Source organism: Nomascus leucogenys, chromosome 16 (genome assembly GCF_006542625.1).
Source record: "Nomascus leucogenys isolate Asia chromosome 16, Asia_NLE_v1, whole genome shotgun sequence".
NCBI classification, from domain to species: domain Eukaryota; kingdom Metazoa; phylum Chordata; class Mammalia; order Primates; family Hylobatidae; genus Nomascus; species Nomascus leucogenys.
In genome coordinates this window covers 10,319,406-10,344,043 of record NC_044396.1, presented here as the reverse complement: position 1 = coordinate 10,344,043, position 24,638 = coordinate 10,319,406, and the positions used below count along the sequence as shown (strand labels likewise).

At 43.6% G+C, this 24,638-nt stretch overlaps 1 protein-coding gene across 5 annotated transcripts in view; it reads left to right on the top strand.

The window, feature by feature from the left end:
* The window catches only part of MTDH (metadherin), an 82,379-nt gene extending 70,234 nt beyond the window's left edge, over positions 1-12,145 (top strand). For 4 of the 5 annotated variants that reach the window (XM_030794970.1, XM_030794968.1, XM_012496061.1 and 1 more), the window contains 3 exons: positions 4,938-5,078; positions 9,087-9,243; positions 10,433-12,145. In XM_030794970.1, coding sequence (XP_030650830.1) covers positions 4,938-5,078; positions 9,087-9,243; positions 10,433-10,503 — 369 coding nt within the window. In that variant the 3' untranslated portion in view covers positions 10,504-12,145. The remainder of the gene's footprint in view (positions 1-4,937; positions 5,079-9,086; positions 9,244-10,432) is intronic. The other variant, XM_030794969.1, reaches the window with a different exon arrangement.
* The last annotated feature ends 12,493 nt before the right edge of the window (positions 12,146-24,638 follow it).

Below are 24,638 nucleotides of genomic sequence, written 5' to 3'. Positions count from 1 at the left end.
CAAGTGGAGTCTTTCACTTGACTTTGAGTTTGCTGGTTATTTCACTTAGAAGTATCCTTTCCTGCTTTTTTGGCATCTACCCAACAGACATTTTCTCTTTCCATCACTCATACTTTTTCTTTTTCTTTGATCTCTCCTATCTGGGGGAAAAAAGTAAATTATAATAAAAATGAAGTCAGACATGAAATTTTAAGCTGGGCACAATGGCTCATGCCTGTAATCCCAGCACATTGGAAGGCTAAGGCGGGAGGATCACTTCAGTCCAGGAGCTTGAGACCAGCCTGGGCAACATGGCAAAACCCTGTCTCTACAAAAATTAGCCAGGCACGGTGGCATACGCTTGTAGCCCCAGCTACTCGGGAAGCTGAGGTGAGAGGATCACTTGCGCCCGGGAGGCAGAACTTGCAGTGAGCCAAAAATCACACTACTGTACTCCAGCCTGGGTCACAGAGCAAGACCCTGTCTAAAAAAAAAAAAAAAAAGATTTTAATTTCAGATGTATCAGATTATTAGAAACATGCATAGGTTTTTTTAAAGCACTGTTACATTATAACTTCTTAAAATATTTGTATTCCTTACTATAACTATGTAATTAATTATTTAAATGTAGGAGGCAGGGAACCGCAACTTCTAGGGATAGCCCACCTAGTAATTTTTCCTACTTATTGTTCTATTTGTTTATCTTTTTTTTTTTTTTGAGTCAGAGTCTTGTTCTGTTGCCCAGGCTGGAGTGCAGTAGTGCAGTCTCAGCTCATGGCAGCCTCTGCCTCCCGGGTTCAAGCGATTCTCCTGCCTCAGCTTCCCACGTAGCTAGGATTACAGGCATGTGCCACCACGCGTGGCTAATTTTTGTATTTTTAGTAGAGACAGGCTTTCGCCATGTTAGCCAGGCTGGTCTCAAGTGATCTGGCCTCAAGTGATCAGCCCAACTCAGCTTCCCAAAGTGCTGGGATTACAGGCGTGAACCACCGTGCTCAGCCTTATTTATTTATTTTTGAGACAGAGTCTCACTCTGTCACCCCGGCTGGAGTGCAGTGGCACAGTCTCACCTCACTGTAACCTCCCTCTAAGTGATTCTCCTGCCTCAGCCTTCCAAGTAGCTGGGATTACAGGCATGAGCCACCACACCCAGCTAATTTTTGCATTTTTAGTAGAGAGGGGATTTCACCACATTGGCCAGGCTGGTCTCAAGTGATCTGGCCTCAAGTGATCTTCCCGCCTCAGCCTCCCAAAGTGCTGAGATTACAGGTGTGAGCCACCACGCCCAGCCACTTACTGTTTTTGAAAGAAGTTTCTACATGGCCTTTTAAGGAAATATGTATTCAGTTATTTTTTATTGTGGGAAGCACAAACCCTCATAAATGATACAAGCTTATTACCAATACTTGCTTGCTTTTTCAGTAGTAAAAATGAATGGGCATTAAGGTTGTAACATAGTGGATATGAACAAACTAACACTATATAATAGGTATGCTTTTCTTGTTAGCTGGAGCTGGCAGATGAGAAATGTTACATCTATCCTTTGTTAGTAATACTACCTGAAAACCATTTTAGCTAAGTTTTTCTTGAATTTCTTTGACTTAAGAGTATTTACTAATAATAATTTTGTGGATTGTGGATTAGTTGAGCTCCTTTTAAAAGAAATTTTGTAGGATAGATGTATTCTGAAATGTTTAATGTATTGGCAAAGGTCATTAATGTGAATGTTTCTTTGGTATTCTGGTTATCCTTTTTAAAATGTTCACTGTGTTTTTAAAAATATGAGTAAGTGTTCTAGGTTTAGAGTCAGATCTATATTCTAAATCTTGTTCTGTCATTTTTTTTTTACCTTGCACAAGTTACATAACTGCATAGGTTGTTTTGAGAATTCGATATCCATGAAGTTCTATGCTGAGTACATAGCACATATATCCTATTAATAAAAGGTTATTGCTGGGCGCGGTGGCTCACGCCTATAATCCCAGCACTTTGGGAGGCCAAGGCGGGTGGATCACCTGAGGTCCGGAGTTCGAGACCAACCTGACCAACATGGAGAAGCCCTGTCTCTACTAAAAATACAGCATTAACTGGGCGTGGTTGCATGCACCTGTAATCCCAGCTACTCGGGGGGCTGAGGCAGGAGAATCACTTGAACCCGGGAGGCGGAGGTTGCCGTGAGCCAAGATCACGCCATTGCACTCCAGCCTGGGCAACAAGAGTGAAACTCCATCTTAAAAAAAAAAAAAAAAAAAAAAAAAAGTTAGGCCGGGTGCGGTGGCTCACACCTGTAATCTCAGCACTTTGGGAGGCCGAGGCGGGTGGATCACAAGGTCAGGAGTTTGAGACCATCCTGGCCAACATGGTGAAACCCCGTCTCTACTGAAAATACAAAAATTAGCCGCACGTGGTAGCTGGCGCCTGTAGTCCCAGCTACTTGTGAAGCTGAGGCAGGAGAATCGCAGGTTGCAGTGAGCCGAGATTGTGCCACTACACTCCAGCCTGGACAACAGAGTGAGACTCTGTCTCAAAAAAAAATTCTATTGTTTTTTCTCTTTTTGTTTTGTTTTGTTTGTTTTTTGAGACATTCCACTCTGTTGTCAGGCTGGAATGCAGTGGCTGCATCACAGCTCAGTGCAGCCTCGACCTCCTGGGCTCAAGGGATCCTCCTGCTTCAGCCTCCCAAGTAACTGGGACTACAGTTTTTTTATTTTTTTGTAGAGACAGAGTTTCCCTATGTTACCCAGGCTATCCCAAACTCCTGGGCTCAAACAGTCCTCCTGCCTTGGCTCCCAAAGTGCTGGGATTACAGATGCAAGCTACCACACCAAACCCAAAGTCCTTTTTGGTGTTCGTGTGTGGCTGATGGGGTCTTTCACTGTTGAGTTCAACTTGGGATGGAAATAAATTGATGTCTTCTGACTTTGTGAGATTGCAAAACTTTGAAAAACTTTGTAAGATTACAGACTTCACACACATACTTCCAAAGCTACCTGCTCAGCCTAAATATATAGAAAATTTTGACTATCTAAACCCACTACTATACTGAATAACTATCATAAAATAGAACATCAGTGTCAGAAGAACATTAAGAACATCTTAGCCATTTGTTAAAAAGAACGGCCATTTTATATGGATTTGCGTTTGCCAAAGAAAAATACAGTAACCCTTCTATTTAATATATTCTAGTTCATGTTTATATATAATTTACTAAGCATATAATGTGCTCTAGAATTATTTTGCTGAAACTTCGTAAAAGTTTAAAAATCTAAGAATGGAAATCTTGCTGCCCTGATGTCCTGTGGTGTTTGGCATGTGCCCTCCCGTCTCCTGACTAATCAGAGTGGCATGAGGCCCACACCACCCAAACCTTTCACTTTCCAAAGAGTTAGCTGTCCTCCACCCTGTACCATGGTGTCCTAGCCTGTCTGCATTTGTTAGTGGTGATATTCTTTATGTATAATAAATTTTTATACCCCCCCAAAAAAATGGAAATCTTAAAGCTTATATGAGTTCTTAGAAATTATTAGGGCAAATTTTACTTTACAGTTGAGGAAACAGGCTTAGGGAAACTAAGTGACTTGTCCCTGAGATTGTTTGTTTGTTTGTTTGTTTTTGAGACAAGGTCTCACTCTGTCACCCATCCCAAGTGACTTGTCCCTGAGATTGTTTTTGAGACAAGGTCTCACTCTGTCACCCAGGCTGGAGTGCAGTGGCGCGATCTTGGCTCACTGCAACCTTCACCTCCCAGGTTCAAGCAATTATCATGCATCAGCCTCCCAAGTAGCTGGGATTACAGGCGTGTACTATCATTACCAGATAATTTTTGCATTTTTAGTAGAAACAGGGTTTCACCGTGTTGGCCAGACTGGTCTTGAACTCCTGACCTCAAGTGATCCGCCCACCTCGGCCTCCCAAAGTGCTGGGTAGAGGCATGAGCCACCGTGCCCGGCCTAATTTTTGTATTTTTAGTAGAGATAGGGTTTCACCATGTTGCCCAGGCTGGAGTGCAGTGGCAAGATCTCATCTCACTGCAACCTCCGCCTCCCAGGTTCAAGTAATTCTTGAAGTAATTCTTGAGGCCTCAGCCTCCCAAATAGCTGGGATTACAGGCATGCGCCACCACACCCAGCTAATTTTTGTATTTTTATTAGAGACAGGGTTTCACCATGTTGGCCAGGCTGGTCTCGAACTCGTGACCTCAGGTGATCTGCCTGCCTCAGCCTCCCAAAGTGCTGGGATTACAGGTGTGAGCCGCTGCATCCAGCTGTCCCTGAGATTTTGTAGCTAGACTGTGGCATGGCCAAAATTGGAATTTTCTATCCATGCCCTTTCTACTGTGTAAGCTTAATTTATCTAGAAAATTAACTTATGTATAAACATTTTATTCCTTGAAGTTGTTAAGTGTTTTTTGTGGGTTTGTTTTGTTGTTGTTGTTGTTGTTGTTGTTGTTGTTTTGAGACAGAGTTTTCCTCTGTTGCCCAGGCTGGAGTGCCAATGGTGCAATCTCGGCTCACTGCAATCTTCACCTCCCAGGCTCAAGCAATTCTCATACCTCCTCCTGAGTAGCTGGGATTAAAGGCATGTACCACCATGCCTGGCTAATTTTTGTAGTTTTTTAGTCTTGGGGGTTTTTTTGAGACAGAGTCACCCAGCCTGGAGTGCATGGTGTGATCACAGTCCACTGCAGCCTCCATCTCTCAGGCTCAAGTAGTCCCCTCTCCTCAGCCTCTTGAGTAACTGGGACTACATGTATACACCACCACACATGACTAATTTTTGTATTTTTGTAGAAACAGGGTTTCACCATGTTGCCCAGGCTGGTCTCAAATTCCTGAGCTCAAGCAATTCACCCACCTCTGCCTCCCAAAGTGCTGGGATTACAGCCATACACCACCATAGATTTTAATTAATGAAGAATGAATGATTTATATAATCTAATAGGTTATTTTTCTCTATAGGACACAGAAGAATTAGAAAAAGAGATTAGAGAAGAGCTTCCAGTGAATACCTCTAAAACCCGTCCAAAACAGGAAAAAGCTTTTTCCTTGAAGACCATAAGCACTAGTGATCCAGCTGAAGTACTCGTCAAAAATAGCCAGGTAATTTTTAAGAATAATAAAGTTGCTGGGTGCAGTGGCTTACGCCTGTAATCCCAGCACTTTGAGAGGCCAAGGCGGGCAGGTCATGAGGTCAGGAGTTCAAGACCAGCCTGGCCAACATAGTGAAACTCTGTCTCTACTAAAAATACAAAAATTAGCTGGGCAAGGTGATGGGAGCCTGTAATCCCAGCTACTTGGGAAACTGAGGCAGGAGAATCGCTTGAACTCAGGAGATGAAGGTTGCAGTGAGCCGAGATCGCGCCATTGCACTCCAGCCTGGGCAATGTGCAAGACTCCATCTTAAAATAATAACAATAATAATAATAATAAAGTTTTGGCCGGGCACGGTGGCTCATGCCTGTAATCTCAGCACTTTGGGAGGCCGAGGCAGGCAGATCACCTGAAGTCAGGAGTTCAAGACCAGCCTGACCAACGTGGTGAAACCCTGTGTCTACTAAAAACACAAAAATTAGCCGGGCACAGTGGTGGGCGCCTGTAACCCCAGCTACTTAGGAGGCTGAGGCAGGAGAATCGCTTAAACCTGAGAGACGGAGGTTACAGTGAGCCGAGATCATGCCACTGCACTCCAGCCTGGGCAACAGAGCGAGACACTGTCTCAAAAAAAAAAAAAAAAAAGAATAATAAAGTTTTGTTGACTCAAGTATTTTATCATAAATAATGTTTTAAGCACTGTGCTAAGCATTTAAAATATAATGACTAATTTATCTTCAAAACAATCCCAAGAGAAAGGTAAGACACATTTTATAAATGAAGCTAGAGAAGTTGAATAACTTGCCCAGAGTCATATAACTATCAGTAGTGAAGTCAAGAACCACACTGTACTGTATTTTCTCCTGCTAAATATCTAGGCATACAAGGGATAGAGAGCTTAGAGAAAATATGATTGGTTTCATTTTCCCCCAATATATGTACATAACATGACTATGGTTCAGCCTCCCAAAATGGAACATTTGTTTAAAACTTGGTTATAGGCCCTTGAATGATGTGCCTTCTATGGAAAGTATCTGTATGGCAGAAGGGACCATTTTACAAAAGGCCTAGGTTGGTGACACAAAATCTGATTTCTAATTGGGTAAATTAATTACATCATATGAAAATAAATTCAGGGCTGGGTGTGGTGGCTCACACCTGTAATCGCAGCACTTTGGGAGGCCAAGGTGGGTGGATCACAAGGTCAGGAGTTCGAGACCAGCCTGGCTAATATGGTGAAACCCCATCTCTACTAAAAATACAAAAATTGGCCAGGCATGGTGGTAGGCACCTGTAATCCCAGCTACCCGAGAGGCTGAGGCGGGAGAATCACTTGAACCCAGGAGGCGGAGGTTGCAGTGAGCCAAGGTCACGCCACTGCACTCCAGTCTGGGCGACACAGTGAGACTCTCATAAATAAATAAGCAACCAGATGCAGTGGCTCACGCCTATAATCCCAACGCTTTGGGAGGCCAAGGCAGGAGGATCGCTTGAGTCCAGGAGTTTGAGACCAGCCTGGGCAACATGGCTAGACTCAGTATTTACAAAAAGCACAAAAATTAGCTGGGTGTAGTGGTGTGTGCTTGTAGTCCCAGCTACTCGGGAGACTGAGTGGGAAGACCACTTGAGCCCAGGAGGTCAAGGCTGCAGTCAGCTGTAATTGCGCCACTGCACTCCAGCCTGGGCGACAAAGTGAGACTTTGTAAAAAAAAATATATATATATGTGTGTGTGTGTGTGTGTGTATAATAAATAGCAAAGGGTCTATTTGACTTTTTTTTTTTTTTTTTTTTTTGAGACAGAGTTCACTCTATTGCCCAGGCTGGAGTGCAGTGATGCAATCTGCAATCTCGGCTCACTGCAACCTCTACCTCCTGGGTTCAGGCGATTTTCCTGCCTCAGTCTCCCGAGTAGCTGGGATTACAGGCGCACGCCACCAACCTTGGCTAATTTTTGTATTTTTAGTAGAGATGGGGTTTCACCATGTTGGCCAGGCTGGTCTCGAACTCCTGACCTCAACTGATCCACCTGCCTCAGCCTCCCAAAGTACTGGGATTACAGGCATGAGCCACCACGCCCGGCCTCTGTTTGATATTTTTATATTAAATCATTTTCAGAAGCCATCTTATGAAGAATATTTGATCCGTTCTGTGACTTAATGTAGATAAGTGAGAGAATAGAGGGGAAAAGGAGATTAAAAATAAGTAATAATAAAACTTCTGGATATGAAATAAATACAGGGAACGCTAAGAAAGGTAAAGAAACTAGGCAACATAAATACAACCTCAGGGCCGGCCACGGTGGCTCACGCCTGTAATCCCAGCACTTTGGGAGGTCGAGATGGGTAGATCACTTGAGCTCAGGAGTTCGAGACCAGCCTGGGCAGCATGGTGAAACCCCCGTCTCTACCAAAAGTACAAAAAAATAGCTGGATGTGGTGGTGTGTACCTGTGGTCCCAGGTACTTGGGGAACTGAGATGGGAGGATCATGTGAGCCCAGGAGGCGGAGTTGCAGTGAATGAAGATCACGCCACTACACTCTAGCCTGGGTGACAGAGTGAGACCCTGTCACACACACATACACACACACAAAAAAATACAACTTCAGATACCTGGAATAGGAAGAAGGAATCCTAGTAATTACTTGGGCTCACACCATTTCCTCTTGTATCCTTATCCCATTTTGCTTTCTCAAATCTATGGGCCCTGGAAGAATAGGGGCAAGAGAAGCATTACTTACCCTTCTATGTTCAGAATAATGATCACAGATAGAGCTAATAGGTGAAATGATCTTCTACTCATCTCTCACAACCCGAAGGCACTCCTAATTACTGACGTTCTTATCATTACCAGGTCTTGATCATTTATTAATGGATATGCTTCAGTGAGGCAAATCAGTTAGTTTACCCCTTTCTGCTTCCAGGCTGTAGAGAAGGAAGGCTCAAGAATCTAGGCTCTGCCTTAAGCATTCTAATTTCACTACCAGACTGGATAAAACACTGAAAATTTGGACCTGAGTGTTACCAGTTCCTTCAGTCAGTAGGACTGGTAACCACAGTGTGCTTGTAGGAAACAGAAGCTGTTGCTGCTGCTATTTGAGAAATTCTTACCTGTTGGGAAGGAGATTAGGAGTTGTCATCTACTGGTAGTTCAGAAGTTAGCTATTTTCCTTCTGTTTTTCACAAAAATTTTTGAAGCGTTCTGAGTTGGTGGAAATGGACAACCATTGAATCACTAACAAGTACAAAATCAGCCAGTCCCAGTGGTTCACGCCTATAATCCCAGCTACTCAGGAGGTTGAAGTGGGAGGATTGCTTGAACCCAGGAGGTCAAGGCTACAGTGAGCTGTTTTGTGCCTCTGCACTCTAGGCTAGGCCACAGAGCGATACTGTGTCTCAAAAAAGAAAAATATAAAATAATCTTATTTATATGAAACTTAAGAACATAAAGGTTAGGCCGAGCGTGGTTGCTCACACCTATAATCCCAGCACTTTGGGAGGCTAAGGCAGGCGGATCACGAAGTCAAGGGATCGAGACCATCCTGGCTAACATGGTGAAACCTTGTTTCTACTAAAAACACACAAAAAATTAGCCGAGCATGGTGGCACGCACTTGTAGTCCCAGCTACTCAGGAGGCTGAGGCAGGACAATCACTTGAACCCGGGAGGCAGAGGTTTCAGTGAGCCAAGATTGTGCCACTGCACTCCATCCTGGGCGACAGAGCGAGACTCCACTTCAAAAAAAAGTTAATGAAAATGAAATTACTCATTTCTATTTGAAATTCAGTAGATATTTTATAATTTCATAGCTTCATTTTTATCTCAACATATACTCATAAATGTTGTAGGTGATAACTGATTTGGCTGTGTCACTAGAGGGCAGGTATGAGTTACATTGCTTATCTGGAAGCCATATTAGTATTGAATTGCTGCTAAACCACCTCTTGGTATTACTGTAATATTTAAAGTTTATTTGAAAATTTCACCAAAAAACCTGAGATGATTTTTTCCTAAAATAGCCTATCAAGACTCTTCCACCTGCTACTTCTACCGAGCCATCTGTAATCTTATCAAAAAGTGATTCTGACAAGAGCTCTTCCCAAGTGCCGCCAATACTACAAGAGACAGATAAATCCAAGTCAAATACCAAGCAAAATAGTGTGCCTCCTTCACAGAGTAAGTAATCCTCATTTTTTGTTCCTTTGTACTGATTACATTTTTCATGTGTTAAGGTTCTGATCTTAAAAGTCTAATGGAGGCCGGGCGCAGGGGCTCACGCCTGTAATCCCAGCACTTTGGGAGGCCAAGGCAGGCAGATCACGACATTAGAAAATCGAGACCATCCTGGCTAACATGATGAAACCCCATCTCTACTAAAAATACAAACAGTTAGCTGGGCGTGGTGGTGGGTGCCTGTAGTCCCAGCTACTCGGGAGGCTGAGGCAGGAGAATGGCGTGAACCCGGGAGGCGGAGCTTGCAGTGAGCCGAGATCGCGCCACTCCACTCCAACCTGGGCGACAGAGCAAGACTCTGTCTCAAAAAAGAAAAGAAAATGCTAAATTTTTTGGACGTTTGTCTACTTAAGTTGTGAAGGCCAAGTTGTTAAAATAACTGAAGGAGGCTGGGTGCCGTGGCTCACACCTGTAATCCCAGCACTTTGGGAGGCTGAGGCGGGTGGATCACTTGAGGTCAGAAGTTCAAGACCAGCGTGGCCAACATGGCGAAATGCACATCTGTAATCCCAACTACTCGGGAGGCTGAGGCACAAGAATCGCTTGAACCCGGGAGGTGGAGGTTGTAGTGAGCCAAGATTGTGCCATTGCACTCCAGCCTGGGTGACAGAGCGAGACTCAATAAATAAATAATAGATAGACCAATCTATCTATCTATCTATCTCTGAAGGAGAGAATACATTGCTGAGAACAGAGAGGGAGAACTTTCATGCCTGCCTGCTTGTCTATGTGGTCCCTCTCCCTTTTTCTCTGCACATGTTCTTGAGGCTACAAATTATTCTATGCTTTTTTTCCTCCTTTACTCTCTTCAGCTACCTTTAGTATCCATTTTACCCATTTTTCTCTTTTATTAGTTAGGTTGAACCATATTAAATAACAGTTTTTTTAGGTCAAAACTGGTTGAATATCAGCAGTTCCATATAGTTCAACCTAATAATACCATTGAAAGGAAAGGAGGGAAGAAGACATAGAATAACTTAAAATATATAACGAGGGCTCGAAAACTTAAACATAAAATTTGAGTATTTTAACACATTTTTTCATAGTTACTACTTTTATATTATTGAGACGTAACAGTATTTACTATCCTCCTTATTTTTTTTCTTCGTTTTCCCCCCTTTTTCTTTTTTAGCCAAGTCTGAAACTAGCTGGGAATCTCCCAAACAAATAAAAAAGAAGAAAAAAGCCAGACGAGAAACGTGAAATTTTTTTTCCTGAATTGGACATGTGTTTGCAAACACTGTCTTGAAGATTATGCTGTTTATGCAATAATTTGTGAACATGTACAGAGTTTTATATAAATTTAAACCAATTTTTAAAACAAAACTGCGGACACAACCACCATAAAAATGGAATCAAAAGAAAGTTAATTTATGAAATTAAGAGGTCGGCAGAATATACTCAGTGATGGAAGACACTTGGGAAAGTCTTTTTAATTGAAAGAACGATCTTAATTGAAGAATATTATCCTGGTTTAACAACAGTGCCCTGTTTACAACAGATTGTGCCCTATCTCATCTGCAGCCAAGGAAAAAAGGATTCTGATTAGAAAGAGGGTTGCCTATGAATTAGTAAGCAATTCCTTGGATCTTATGCACAGAACTTGTACCATTTGAATCTGTTTTACGCTTAAATCAAAGTGCTTTGATCAAATGCATAACCTGCCATATCTTTACATATTTGTTGGTAGCAATTTGTATTAAAGAAATCACAAGTGCAAATAAAAAGTCATTTATCATTTGTTTAACTAAACTGTCATGGTTTAGTTTACAATTTTTAAAAAGTTCTTAAAATACTGAAAATGCAGTTGACACTTGTATGGCTTATGAAGTTATTTTTGATAGTCTTACATTACTTGAATTGTTCAAAGTACAGTATATTTTAAATTAAGAAAAGTGAACTATATGTATTTGTTTTATACATTTAAGGCTTAGACTCATAAATAATGCTATTGTTTATGATTTGAAAATTTTCAGGCAAAATCCAATTTACATTTTTCCTTTCCCTAGCAATTACTTTTTTCCAGCTTCAACTCTTCTTAGTTACTAATACTTTTTTGACTTTAAAAATGAAATCATTCACAAACTTTTGGTATATGATGGAGAATGAAAAACTAGAGTCAGACAGCTTTAATTGACATTGTCAAGACCTCCAGTTATCAGGAATACATTTTTTTACTGCCTTAACCTGTAGTGCGTAGAATATGCATCAATTTCTTGAAGGGGATTCATGTTTTTATAAGAATTTTCATGTAATTATTGCAATTGTGGTCAAATAAGGAACGTTTCCTGCTTGAAATTATATTGATTTAAATGATGTGTGAGATGTTTCACCATTTTCAGGCACTGTGTAATTCTATTGTAATAAACTGGCAGGTATCTTTGTAACTATAAATAGTGCATGCTCAGCCATGTACACTGTAAATAGCCTTTACCAAACGTGTTTGACAAGGACCATAATTAACATCACTTAGTGAATTGTGATAAAGAAAAAAAAGCCATGATTTATTCAATGTGATTGGCTTGTTTTTATGTGGCGCCAAGAATGGACCTGTTTAACAGCTGTAACCAATGGTACTGATCTATCCATCCAATGTTGTCATTATATTTGATTGTGGTTCAACAGTATTGTGTTGTCAGACTAGGAAAGCTAAACAAACAAAATGGTTTTAGTTTTGCTGAAGACTGGCCTTATTAATGGACAGCTTTCCTAACAAGAGATTATTAACTTTTATCAGGTGTTAACATCTGTTTCAGGAACATGGCAGTATGTTTACATGTCAGAAGTTTTGTTTAATTCTATGGTATTTCTAAATTGACTTGTTTAAATAAATTCAGCAAATGGATAGCATTGTTTTTTATTTGCTTCAGTATGGGGGTAGATAATAGCTAAAGAGCCAAGGATGAATTTCTTCAAATGACTTTATTCTGTTAGCTTTACATAGGTGTTGGAGGATTCCTAAGGTGTCAGCACTTTGTAAAGGTACCATAAAGGAGAATTTGATAGGGAATCTAATTTTAGAATGTGCCAAATGATCTGTGCTCAACAATATAATTGAACTCTCTCAACTCTACCTCACCATTTATCTTAAAATTCTGTTGGCCATGTCAAATGTTGGATTTTATTTCTGCAGCCTAGTATCTCCCCATTCTACCACCTATGCCAGATGTTAAAGACACCACATGTTTTGAGGAGAATGGCATTGTGGAGATGCAGAGATGCATTGCTAAGTTGAGGTGGATCCAGTATAGAGATACCTATATTTCTTTTTTGTGGCTCAAGAGCTAGGACTTGAATTTTGTTTTAAGAAATGGCAGCTGGCCGGGTGCAGTCGCTCACGTCTGTAATCCCAGCACTTTGGGAGGCTGAAGCAGGTGGATCACGAGGTCAGGAGGTCAAGACCAGCCTAGCCAAGAGGGTGAAACCCCGTCTTTACTAAAAATACAAAAAAAAAATTAGCTGGGTGTAGTGGCGGGCTCCTGTAATCCCAGCTACTCGGGAGGCTAAGGCAGAGAATCATTTGAACCCAGGAGACGGAGGTTGCAAAGCCAAGATCGTGCCACTGCACTCCAGCCTGGGCAACAGAAGGAGACTCCGTCTCAAAAAAAAAAAAAAAAAAAAAGATGGCAGCTATATAAATGATAAAATTAATTACATTCTCTTTCACATGCATGAGGTGCAAACTCTGTCACAAAGTATTTTAATTACCTTTTACCTTGTTTTATAGATCTTTATGTGACATAAAAACAGTTTCTGGCATGGCCTATAATCCTAGCACTTTGGGAGGCTGAGGCAGGTGGATCACCTGAGGTCAGGAGTTTGAGACCAGCCTGGCCAATATGGTGAAACCCCATCTCTACAAAATTTGCAAAAAGTAGACGGGTATAGTAGCGGGTGCCTGTAATCCCAGCTACTCAGGAGGCTGAGGCAGAGAATCGCTTGAACCCGGGGGGGTGGAGGAGCAGGGGAAGACAGTCTCCTATGGCGGCATGAATAAGATGCTTCCAGAACTAGTAGGGAAATAACTAACCTCTTCAGGCTTTATCAGGCCTGGAGGGGAACCTTGCCCATGTTAGCAAGAAAGATGTCCTAGAGAAACCACTCAAAAGGCTCCCTAATCCAGCCTGTCTCCACATACATACTGAAAATTCTTCCCTACTCTGAGGCAGAGTGTAGTGGTTTAGGGGTTTCTCCAGACTGGAATCCTACCTATCTGTACCGACAATTGAGCAAACAATAGTTGAGAGAGTCCAAAAAAAAGTATTAAAATGTGACTGATGTAATTTGCCATGTTTACTTTATGCATGCATTTTATTGGGGAGGGGAGGTCAGAATAATTCACCCAAATCTAATGGTCTTATTTCATAGGCTAATCTGGTTTATATTTGCATTAAAGATACTGGAGGGCAATATTTAACTACAGAGTTTAGTTTTTCTTAATTAAAAACAGTCCTCTATTAATATAGTGTGAAATATCTTTCAAAATTTAGAATTTAGGTTTAAGATGTCTACTAGATATCTTAAGATTTTCCTGTAAACTCACTGCACAAACTGGAATTACTTTCCAAAAGACTTAGGGAATGCAAATATGTTACTTGTAAGATGCATTGAGTATTGTAAATAAAACAAACCATTTTTGATTTGTTTAAATTGCTTGTTACAGTTCTCTTGTGGGAAGGGACTTCGTCAGTCATTTTGCATCTTAAGCTAGACTAAACTTTTTGTTGTTGTTGTTTTCCTAAAACCATAGGTGCAAGCTTTGCCGCTGGGAAGTCATATTGAATTAAGCACTTTTGAAAATGTCACTGTTTGTGACACACAATGTTCTCTACAGAAAACTTATTCTATCTTATGTCATTTTAGCAGTAGATGTAACTGCCTGCCACCAGGTGCAACATGTCATTTGCATCCGCTTTTTCAGTTAAGGAAATTAAACTAAAACTTGGCATGCATTAGTTTGTATGTATGAGTTTGGCTGTGTCCCCAAACAATAATTGCTTGTACAAGATAGAAGTTTGAGGCTGGGCGCGGTGGCTCACGCCTGTAATCCCAGCACTTTGGGAGGCCGAGGCAGGCGGATCACCTGAGGTTGGGAGTTCGAGACCAGCCTGGCCAACACGGTGAAACCCTGTCTCTACTAAAAATACAAAAACTTAGCCGGGCGAGGTGGCGGGCGCCTGTAGTCCCAGCTACGCGGGAGGCTGAGGCAGGAAAATGTCGTGAACCCCGGGGGGGCGGAGCCTGCAGTGAGCCGAAATCACGCCACTGCACTCCAGCCTGGGGGACAGCGAGACTCCGTCTCAAAAAAAAAAAAAAAAAAGAAGTTTGTTTCTCAGCTGGGCATGGTGGCTCATGCCTGTAATCTAAGCTCTTTGGGAGGCCGACGCGGGAGGATTGTTTGAGCCCAGGAGTTTGAAACCATCCTGAGCAATATAGTGACACCCCCATCTTGACAAAAAAAAAAAAAAATTAAAACAAAAAAAAAGATTGTTCATCTTTCATATAAAAGGTTGGGAAGGCAATCCAGAGCCCATATGACATTATGCAGGGTCAGGGATCCAGGTTCTTTCTATATTCTTCCTCCCCATTCTCAACTTGTGGCTTTTTTTTTTTCTTTTAATGAGATAGGGTCTCTGTTGCCCAGGCTGGAGTGCAGTGGCACACTTCTAGCTCACTTCAGCCTGGAACTCCTGGGCTCGAGCTATATTCTCCCACTTTAGCCTCAGCCTCCAGAGTACCTGGGACTACAGGTACACACCACCATGCCTGGCTAAATTTTTTTTTTTTTTTTTTTTTTGGTAGAGATGAGGTCATTGCTATGTTGCCCAGGCTGGCCTTGAACTCCTGGGCTTAAGTGATCCTCCTGCCTTGGCCTCCCAAAGTGCTAGTGTTACAGGTGTGAGCCACCGCACCTGGCCAACATGTGGCTTTCTTACTTGAAGACAGCTGCTCTAGCTAGAAACTTCCTATCAGCATTTAAGCCAGCTGGTAGAGGGCATTACCTCCCCCACCTCCCAAGAACACTTCCTGGAAGTTACACACAATACATAAACTTCAATTTCAAACAGTTGCTTGGTCCCACTAGCCATGAAGCTGGATGGGACGTAATCTGTCTGGGTTGTCATGGGCCAAATTAACATTTTGGGATTCTGTTAGGAAGAAGAGAATTGGATAATGGGCACCTCTAACAGTGTCTGTCAGAGTTGACATACATTGTGTATCTCCTGCACCAAAGCATTTTTGAGATCAAGTGTTCTTCCAGCTGAGCAGAAATTTGGAAGGCTATTCAGTGCTACTTAGTGTAGTGGCTAATAATATTCCAACTTCTATATGATAGTTTGTTTTTTGTTTTTTTCTACAGACAGGGTCTCATTATTGCCCAGGCTGGTCTCCAATTCCTGGGCTCAAGCAATCCTCCCACCTCAGCCTTCTAAATGCTGGGATTACAGGCATGACCCACTGTGCCCAGTTTATATATAATAGATTTTAGAAGAAATTTCTGCCACTCAGTGACTGCTTTAAATTCTAGAGACAGAGGCTGAGAGAAACTTAGTAGCCTGCCTGCGCATACTACAAGCACAGATTATATAACAAGTTGCAAGAGAATCACCCTGGTATATAATCTTTTAAAACATGAAAAGGGCGTAACTATTGTTCTGGTCTAAGTGCTCTAACAGGACAATGATTTCTAACCCTAGCATCACGACATGTATATAGTGTGTTGTAAGACATTTGCCAGCTAATAGTTACAGTACTGAAGCTTGTGAATACGTTAATTGAGAAAACTTTAAGCAGGTTCGAAGTTATCCCATGATAGTAGCATTCTTATTTGTATATATGTGCTTTCCTTTTTTATTTGTATCAAGGCATTTAAAATGAATATATGTAACATGTACCTAAGTTTTAAAAGCATAATAAAATGAACACATCTGAAACCACCATTCTGCTCAAGAAATATAACATTACTTAAGAAATACAGTGTTACAAGGGGATACTGGGAACCAGCTTGACTTGTAACAGGATTAGAGGGGGAAAGGCTTGGGTGAAAATGATTGTTCTCAAGTGCCTCACCTGGCACAGGCCCTTTTTGGTACCAACAGAGGCTTACAGTCCCAGGAAACATCTAACCTGATCTCAGAAAGGTTTAATGGCAACTTCATTGCCACTCCTCCCTCAAGACATTTCACGATATGTTGGGAAATTGTTTTAATAAGTACACAGGGGCACAATGACTATGAATGTGAATGGTGTCCCAATTTGTATAGTGCACAACTCTACATGGCAGCCTTTCCCTGAGGGAGGGGAATAGATCACAAGATAGATGTCACTTCTAGACAGCTTTGCCCCACTCAGAAAAGCAGCAAATGCCCTATAGGCACTTAGAGTGAGGGTTCCTCTGAGGTTTGTTGTGGGGCTGGAGACTCTTGACAGACACCAAAGGAGGTCTTATGGCAAACAGCTATTAGTAACAGGATAGTGAGATTACCAGAAATTTCTTTTTTTTTTTTTTTTTTTTTGAGACGAAGTCTCGCTCTGTTCCTCAGGTGCTCAGGCTGGAGTGCAGTGACACGATCTCGGTTCATTGCAACGTCTGTCTCCCGGGTTCAAGCGATTCTCCTGCCTCAGCCTCCCGAGTAGCTGGGATTACAGGCACACGCCACCACACTTGGCTAATTTTTTGTATTTTTAGTAGAGACGGGGATTCGCCATGTTGGCCAGGCTGGTCTCAAACTTCTGACCTCAAGTGATCCGGGTGCCTCTGCCTCCCAAAGCACTGGGATTACAGGCATGAGCCACTGGGTCTGGCCCATTTTTTTAACAGACAGGAGCTTCCTCTGTCTACCAGGATGGAGTCCAGTGGCACAATCACGGCTCACTGCAGCCTCAAACTCCTGGGCTCAAGCGATCCTCCTGCCTCAGCCTCCTGAGTAGCTGGGACTACAAGCACCCACCACCACACCTAGATAATTATATCTTTTATAGAGACAAGGTCTTGTTTTGTTGCCCAGGCTGGTCCCAAACTTCTGGGCTGAAGCAATCCACCCACCTCGGCCTCACAAACTGCTGAGATTAACAGGCATAAGCCACTGTGCCCAGCCTGAATTTTTTTAAAATACCTCAAAGATCATGAAAATAAGTAATTTAGGCGAGGCGCGGTGGCTCACACCTGCAATCCTAGCACTTTGGGAGACCAAGGCAGGAGGATCACCTGAGGTCAGGAGTTCAAGACCAGCCTGGCCAACATGGTGTAACCCCGTCTCTACTAAAATACAAAAATTAGCTGGGCATGGTGGTGGGTGCCTGTAATCCCAGCTACTTGGGAGGCTGAGACAGGAGAATCGCTTGAACCTGGGAGATAGTGGTTGCAGTGAGCCAAGATGGTGCCACTGCACTCCAGCCTGGGTGGCTGGGCGAGACTTCGTCTCAAAAATAAATAAACAATCTGAGAAAGATCGAGTAAGGAAAAAATAGTGGGCAGTGGTGGGAAGGAGCAGAGGGCTAGTCTTAGGAATAAAATATTAGAATAAAATAAAAAATAAGTATTCGTTGTAAAACCCAGAATCTGCTCTGGCAAGTTCAAGCTGAAAAGGAATCTAGAAGGAACAGAGATCCAGGTCCTTTCACCATCAAGAATAACACCTAAGACCAGGTGTGGTGTCTCACTCCTGTAATCCCAGCACTTTGGGAGGCCGAGGCAGGTGGATCACCTGAGGTCAGGATTTCGAGACCAGCCTGGCCAACATGGCAAAACCCTGTCTCTACTAAAAATACGAAAATTAGCCAGGTGTCTGGCATATGCCTGTAATCCCAGCTAATCAGGAGCTGAAGCAGGAGAATCACTTGAACCCAGGAGGTGGAGGTCGCAGTGAGCCAAGATCATGCCATTGCACTCCAGCCTGGGAGACAGAGTGAGACTCCATCTCAAAAAAAAAAAAAAAAAAAAAGAGAGCAAGAATAACACCTGGCCATTTTAGAGGCTGCTCTAGCAAAGATAATCCACCCATCAGCTCCTGAGGATGCTTGGGACTGAATGCCAGCAGCTCCATCCCTGCTGCTGCTGCTGATGATGAATAGTTGGATGCCACTCCACCATGCTTGCCAAACTAGATTCTGCTCAGGCATACACCCTGTCCTTGCTCCTTTCTTAGTGTTTCTCAGAGGCTAGGTCATACCCATGTCTGTGTCAAGCAGTGAGGGAGACAGAATGAATTTGGGGAACTCCAAATGGAAAGGATATTCAAGATAACACTAATTGAGCTGGGCACGGTGGCTCACGCCTGTAATCCCAGCGATTTGGGAAGCCTAAGCGGACTGATCATGAGGTTAAGAGATGAGACCCTCCTGGCCAACATGGTGAAACCCCGTCTCTACTAAAAATACAAAAATTAGCTGGGTGTGGTGGCACACGCCTGTAATCCCAGCTATTCAGGAGGTTGAGGCAGGAAAATCGCTTGAACCCGGGAGGTGGAGGTTGCAGTGAGCCGAGATCACGCTACTACACTCCAGCCTGGCAACAGAACGAGACTCCACCTCAAAAATAAAAATAAAAATAATATATTTATTGAACAGCTAAAACCCAGTTAACGTGCACTCTACCAATGGAATCTAATAAATTCTTAACAAAAGGGATAGTCAAATTGATCAGGAGAACCACAGTATGGAACCCAGAAATAGATGGGAATTTTGTATACAACTTAAGTAGTGTTTTAGTTGAGAAGTAATTAAACTAATTAGTGGCTTACTTAATAGATGGTACTGGCACTACTCATTTGGAAGTAAATAAATCTGGGACCCTATCATACATATTAGGAAAAAAAACTTTAAAGATAATACAGGGAGCTATATGTATAACCTAGGGATCAGGAAGATAGATATTTTTTGGTAACACTTAAGTTCTGTTAAACTTGAAGGAGATTCTTTTTTTTTTTTTTTTTTTTTTTTTTTTTGAGATAGAGTCTTGCTCTGTCACCCAGGCTGGAGTGCTGTGGCACAATCTCGGCTCACTGCAAGCTCCGCCTCCCAGGTTCAAGTGATTCTCCTGCCTCAGCCTCCCGACTAGCTGGGACTACAGGTGCGTGCCACCACGCCCAGCTTTTTTTTTTTTTTTTTTTTTTTTTTTTTTTTTTTTTTTTTTTTTTTTTTTTTTTTTTTAGACAGTCTTGCTCTTCACAGCTGGTGCAGTGCCCGACCCGCAATTTTTTGTATTTTTTAGTAGAGATGGGGTTTCACTGTGTTAGCCAAGATGGTCTCGATCTCCTGGCCTCATGATCTACCCGCCTCGACCTCCCAGAGTGCTGGGATTACAGGCATGAGCCACCGCGCCCGGCCGGGAGAAAGATTCTTAACCAAGACTGGAAACCTAGAAGCTATAAAAGAAAATATGGGGCTGGGCGCGGTGGCTCACGCTTGTAATCTCAGCACTTTGTGGGGCCCAGGCAGGCAAATCACGAGGTCAGAAGTTCGAGACCAGCCTGGCCAACATGGTGAAACTACGCCTCTACTAAAAATACAAAAAATTAGCTGGGCATAGTGGCAGGCGCCTGTAATCCCAGCTACTCGGGAGGCTGAGGCAGGAGAATCGCTTGAACCCCGGAGGCAGAGGTTGCAGGGAGCCTAGATCTCACCATTACACACCAGCCTGGGCAACAGAGTGAGACTCTATCTCAAAAAAAAAAAAGAAAAGAAAAGATGGGCCAGGTGCGGTAGCTCACGCCTGTAATCCCAGCACTTTGGGAGGCCAAGGCGGCCAGATCACGAGGTCGGGAGTTTGAGACCAGCCTGGGCAACATGGCAAAACCCTGTCTCTACAAAAAATACAAACATTAACCAGACATGGTGGGGTGCACCTGCAGTCCCAGCCACTCAGGAGGCTGAGGCACGAGAATCACTTGAACCCAGAAGGCAGAGGTTGTGGTGAGCCGAGATCACGCCACTGCACTCCAGCCTGTGTGACAGAGCAAGACTGTCTCAAAAAAAAAAAAAAAGAAAACGAAAGAAAAGATGGCTATATTTAACTGTGTACAATTTTTAAATTATTATTATTATTATTTGAGAAGGAGTCTCACTCTGTCGCCCACGTTGCAGTGCAGTGGCGCAACCTCGGCTCACTGCAACCTCCACCTCCTGGGTTCAAGGGATTCTCCTGCCTCAGCCTCCTGAGTAGCTGAGATTACAGGCGCCAGCCACCAACACCTGACTAATTTTTGTATTTTAGTAGAGATGGGGTTTCACCATGTTGGCCAGGCTGGTCTCAAACTCCTGGCCTCATGTGATCTACTCACCTTGACCTCCCAAAGTGCTGGGATAACAGGCGTGAGCCACCGTGCCTGGCAATTTTTTTTTTTTTTTTTTTTTTTTGGAGACAGAGTCTCACTCGTGTCTCCCAGGCTGGAGTGCAGTGGCATGATCTCGGCTCACTGCAACCTCTGCCTCCTGGGTTCAAGTGATTCTCCTGCCTCAGCCTCCCAAGTAGCTGGGATTACAGGCGCATGTATTTTTAGTACAGATGACCTCAGGTGATCCACCCGCCTCAGCCTCCCAAAGTGCTGAGCCACCACACCCAGCCTCTCTATTCTTTAAAATAAAATAAATAAAATTTTTAAAAAGAAGAAGAAGGAAGAAGGAAGGCGAAGGAGAAGAAGAAGGAGGAGGTCGGTGCGCAGATGTGAAAGAAGAAGAAAAGGAGCCAGGACCATCATGACTGTCAAGCTGTCATACCACGCTGGACTCTCTGTTTCCACATTCATTTAACATGAGAAATTCAGTTTCTGTCTTGTTAAGCCACAGTTGTCCCTTCTCTGTTATGAGTAGTCAAAAATTTCCCTAAGGGATACCAGGACCTAACTCAAGGGAAGTTAGAGAAGACTCGGCAAAGGACTTCACATCAAAGGTGAGACCTTGGCAGACAAATCAAAGAGGCGGAGAAAAGTGTACAGCTTAGAGGGAACAGCGTGAGCACAGGAGGCCTGGGGATGGGAAGTGTGCCAGGTCTGGAATTCGCTGCAGCTGCTCCCTGCAGTGCTGTTGGCTGGGGGAATCAGGCAGCATGGGAGGAGGAAGATGGTGCTGAGTGATGAAGCCAGGAAGGATAGCAGGGACTGAATCAGAAAGAAGACCATGTATGCCAGGCGCAGTGGCTCACACCTGTAATCCCAGCACTTTGGGAGGCTGAGGCGAGTGGAACACCTGAGGTCAGGAGTTTGAGACCAGCCTGGCCAACGTGGTGAAACCCTGTCTCTACTAAAAATACAAAATTAGCCAGGCATGGTGGCACATGCCTGTAATCCCAGCTACTTGGGAGGCTGAGGCAGGAGAATCACTGAACCAGGGAGGCAGAGGTTGCAGTGAGCCAAGATTGTGCCATTGCACTCCTGCTTGAGCAACAAGACCTGTATGCCCAGTTAAGAGACTTGGCTTTAATGGTGCTAGGGGGCCATCAAGGGATTTCTAGCAAGGGAGTGACATGGCTAGGTTTGCCTGAGCTTTCTGACTGTTCTGTGGAGAACAGTTGAGGAGAAGCCTAGATGAGTGCATGAGGCCGCATAGGGTGACCAAGTTGTCCTGGTTTGCCTAGAACTTTCTTGGTTTTGTTACAGAAAAGGGGTCCCGATCCAGACCCCAAGAGAAGGTTCTTGGATCTCTCGCAAGAAAGAAGTCAGGACGAGTCTGCAGTGCAAAGTAAAAGCAAGTTTATTAAGAGAGTAAAGTAGGCTGGGTGCAGTGGCTCACGCCTGTAATCCCAGCACTTTAGGAGGCTGAGGCGGGTGAATCACCTGATGTCAGGAGTTCGAGACCAGCCTGACCAACATGGTGAAACAGTCAATGTCAAGGCTTGGCATGGTGGCTTACACCTGTAATCCCAGCACTTTGGGAGGCCAAGGTGGGAAGATTGCTTGAGCCCAGGAGTTTGAGACCAGCCTGGACAACATGGCAAAACCCTATCTCTACAAACAATACAAAAAAAAATAATAATTTCTGGGTGTATATGGGGTGGTGTGCAACTGTAGTCCCAGCTACTCAGGAAACTGAGGCAGTTGGATCAATTGAGCCCAGGAGGCCTAGGCTGCAGTGAGCCCTGATCCTGCCACTGCATTCCAGCCTGGGCTACAGAACAAGACTGAAAAAAATAAAAAAATTTAAAAAAGGAGGTCAAGGTCTAAGAAATTATTTTTCTCTTCCCAGCACTTTGGGAGGCTGAGATGGGCAGATCACCTGAGGTCAGGAGTTCACGACTAGCCTGGCCAACATGGTGAAACCCCATCTCTACTAAAACTACAAAATTGGTCGGGCACAGTGGCTCGCACCTGTAATCCCAGCACTTTGGAAGGCCGAGGTGGGCAGATCACCTGAGGTTGAGAGTTCGAGACCAGCCTGACCAACATGGAGAAACGCTGTTTCTACTAAAAATAAAAATAAAAAAACTAGCTGGGGGTTGTGGTGCATGCCTGTAATCCCAGCTACTCAGGAGGCTGAGGCAGGAGAATAACTTGAATCCGGGAGGCAGAGGTTGCAGTAAGCCGAGATCATGCCATTGCACTCCAGCCTGGGCAACAAGAGTGAAACTCTGTCTCAAAAAAATAAATAAAATAAAATAAAATAAAAGTACAAAATTAGCCAGGCATGGTACATGCCTGTAATCTCAGCTACTCGGGAGGCTGAGACGAGAGAACTGCTTGAACCCAGGAAATGGTGGTTGCAGTGAGCTGAGATTGTGCCACTGCACTCCAGCCTCTGCAGCTGAGCTAGACTCCCTCTCAGAAAAAAAGGCAGGCTGGGCACGATGGCTCACGCCTGTAATCCCATCACTTAGGGAGGCTGACTTAGGGTGGATCACTTGAGGTCAGGAGTTCGAGACCAGCCTGGCCAACATTGTTGGCCATGTTGGCCAGGCTAGTCGTGAACTCCTGACCTCAGGTGATCTGCCCATCTCAGCCTCCCAAAGTGCTGGGAAGAGAAAAATAATTTCTTAGACCTTGACCTCCTTTTTTTAATTTTTTTATTTTTTTCAGTCTTGTTCTGTAGCCCAGGCTGGAATGCAGTGGCAGGTCTCTACTAAAAATACAAAAATTAGCCAGGCAGGGCAGCATTTGACTGTAATCCCAGCTACTCAGGAGGCTGAGGCAGGAGAATCGCTTGAACCCAGGAGGTGGAGGTTGCAATGAGCCAAGATTCTGCCATTTCAGTCCAGCCTAGGCAACAAGAGCGAAACTCCATCTCAAAAAAAACAAAAACAAACAAAAAAAAAAGAATGCTATATGTGGTGGCTCAAGCCTGTAATCCCAGCTCTTTAGGAGGCCAAGACAGAGGATTGCTTAAGCTCAGGAGTTCAAGACCAGCCTGGACAACATTGTTACTCGAAAGGGGGTCCAGATCCTGACCCCAAGAGAGGGTTTTTGAATCTCACGCAAGAAAGAATTCAAGGTGAATCCATAAAGCAAAGGCTGGTTTATTAGGAAAGTAAAGGAATAAAAGAATGGCTACTCCTTAAGCAGAGCAGCCCTGAGGGTTCCTGGTTGCTCATTTTTATGGCTATTTTTTATTCTTATTTTTTGAGATGGAGTCTTGCTCTGTTGCCCAGGCCAGAGTGCAATGGCGCCATCTGGACTCACCGCAGCCTCCACTTCCCGGGTTCAAGCGATTCTCCTGTCTCAGCCTCCAGAGTAGCTGGGACTACAGGCATGCGCCACCATGCCTGGCTAATTTTTTTTGTATTTTTAGGAGAGATGGGGTTTCACTGTGTTGGCCAGGCTGGGCTCAAACTCCTGACCTTGTGATCCACCCACCTCAGCCTCCCAAAGTGCTGGGATTAGAGGTGTGAGCCACCGCGCCCGGCTTAGGTTATTTCTTTATTATATTCTAAACAAAGAATGGATTATTTATGCCTCCCCTTTTTAGACCATATAGCATAACTTCCTGACATTGCAATGGCATTTGTAAATTGTCATGGCTGTGGTGGGAGTATAGCAGTGAAGATGACCAGAGTTTACTCTTGCCATCTTGGTTTTGGTGGGTGTAGCCAGCTTCTTTACTACAAACTGTTTTATCAGCAAGGTCTTTATGACCTGTATCTTGTGCCAACCTCCTATCTAATCCTGTGGCTTACAATGCCTAGTTGTCTGGGAATGCAGCCCAGTAGGTCTCTGCCTTATTTTACGCAGCCCCTATTTAAGATGGAGTTGCTCTGGTTCAAATGCCTGTGACAATATGATGAAGTCCCATCTCTACTAAAAATGCAAAAATGAGCTGGGCACGGTGGTGCACACCTATAGTCCCAGCTCAGCTACTTGGGAGGCTGAGGTGAGAAGATCACTTGAGCCCTAGTGGCGGAAGTTGCAGTT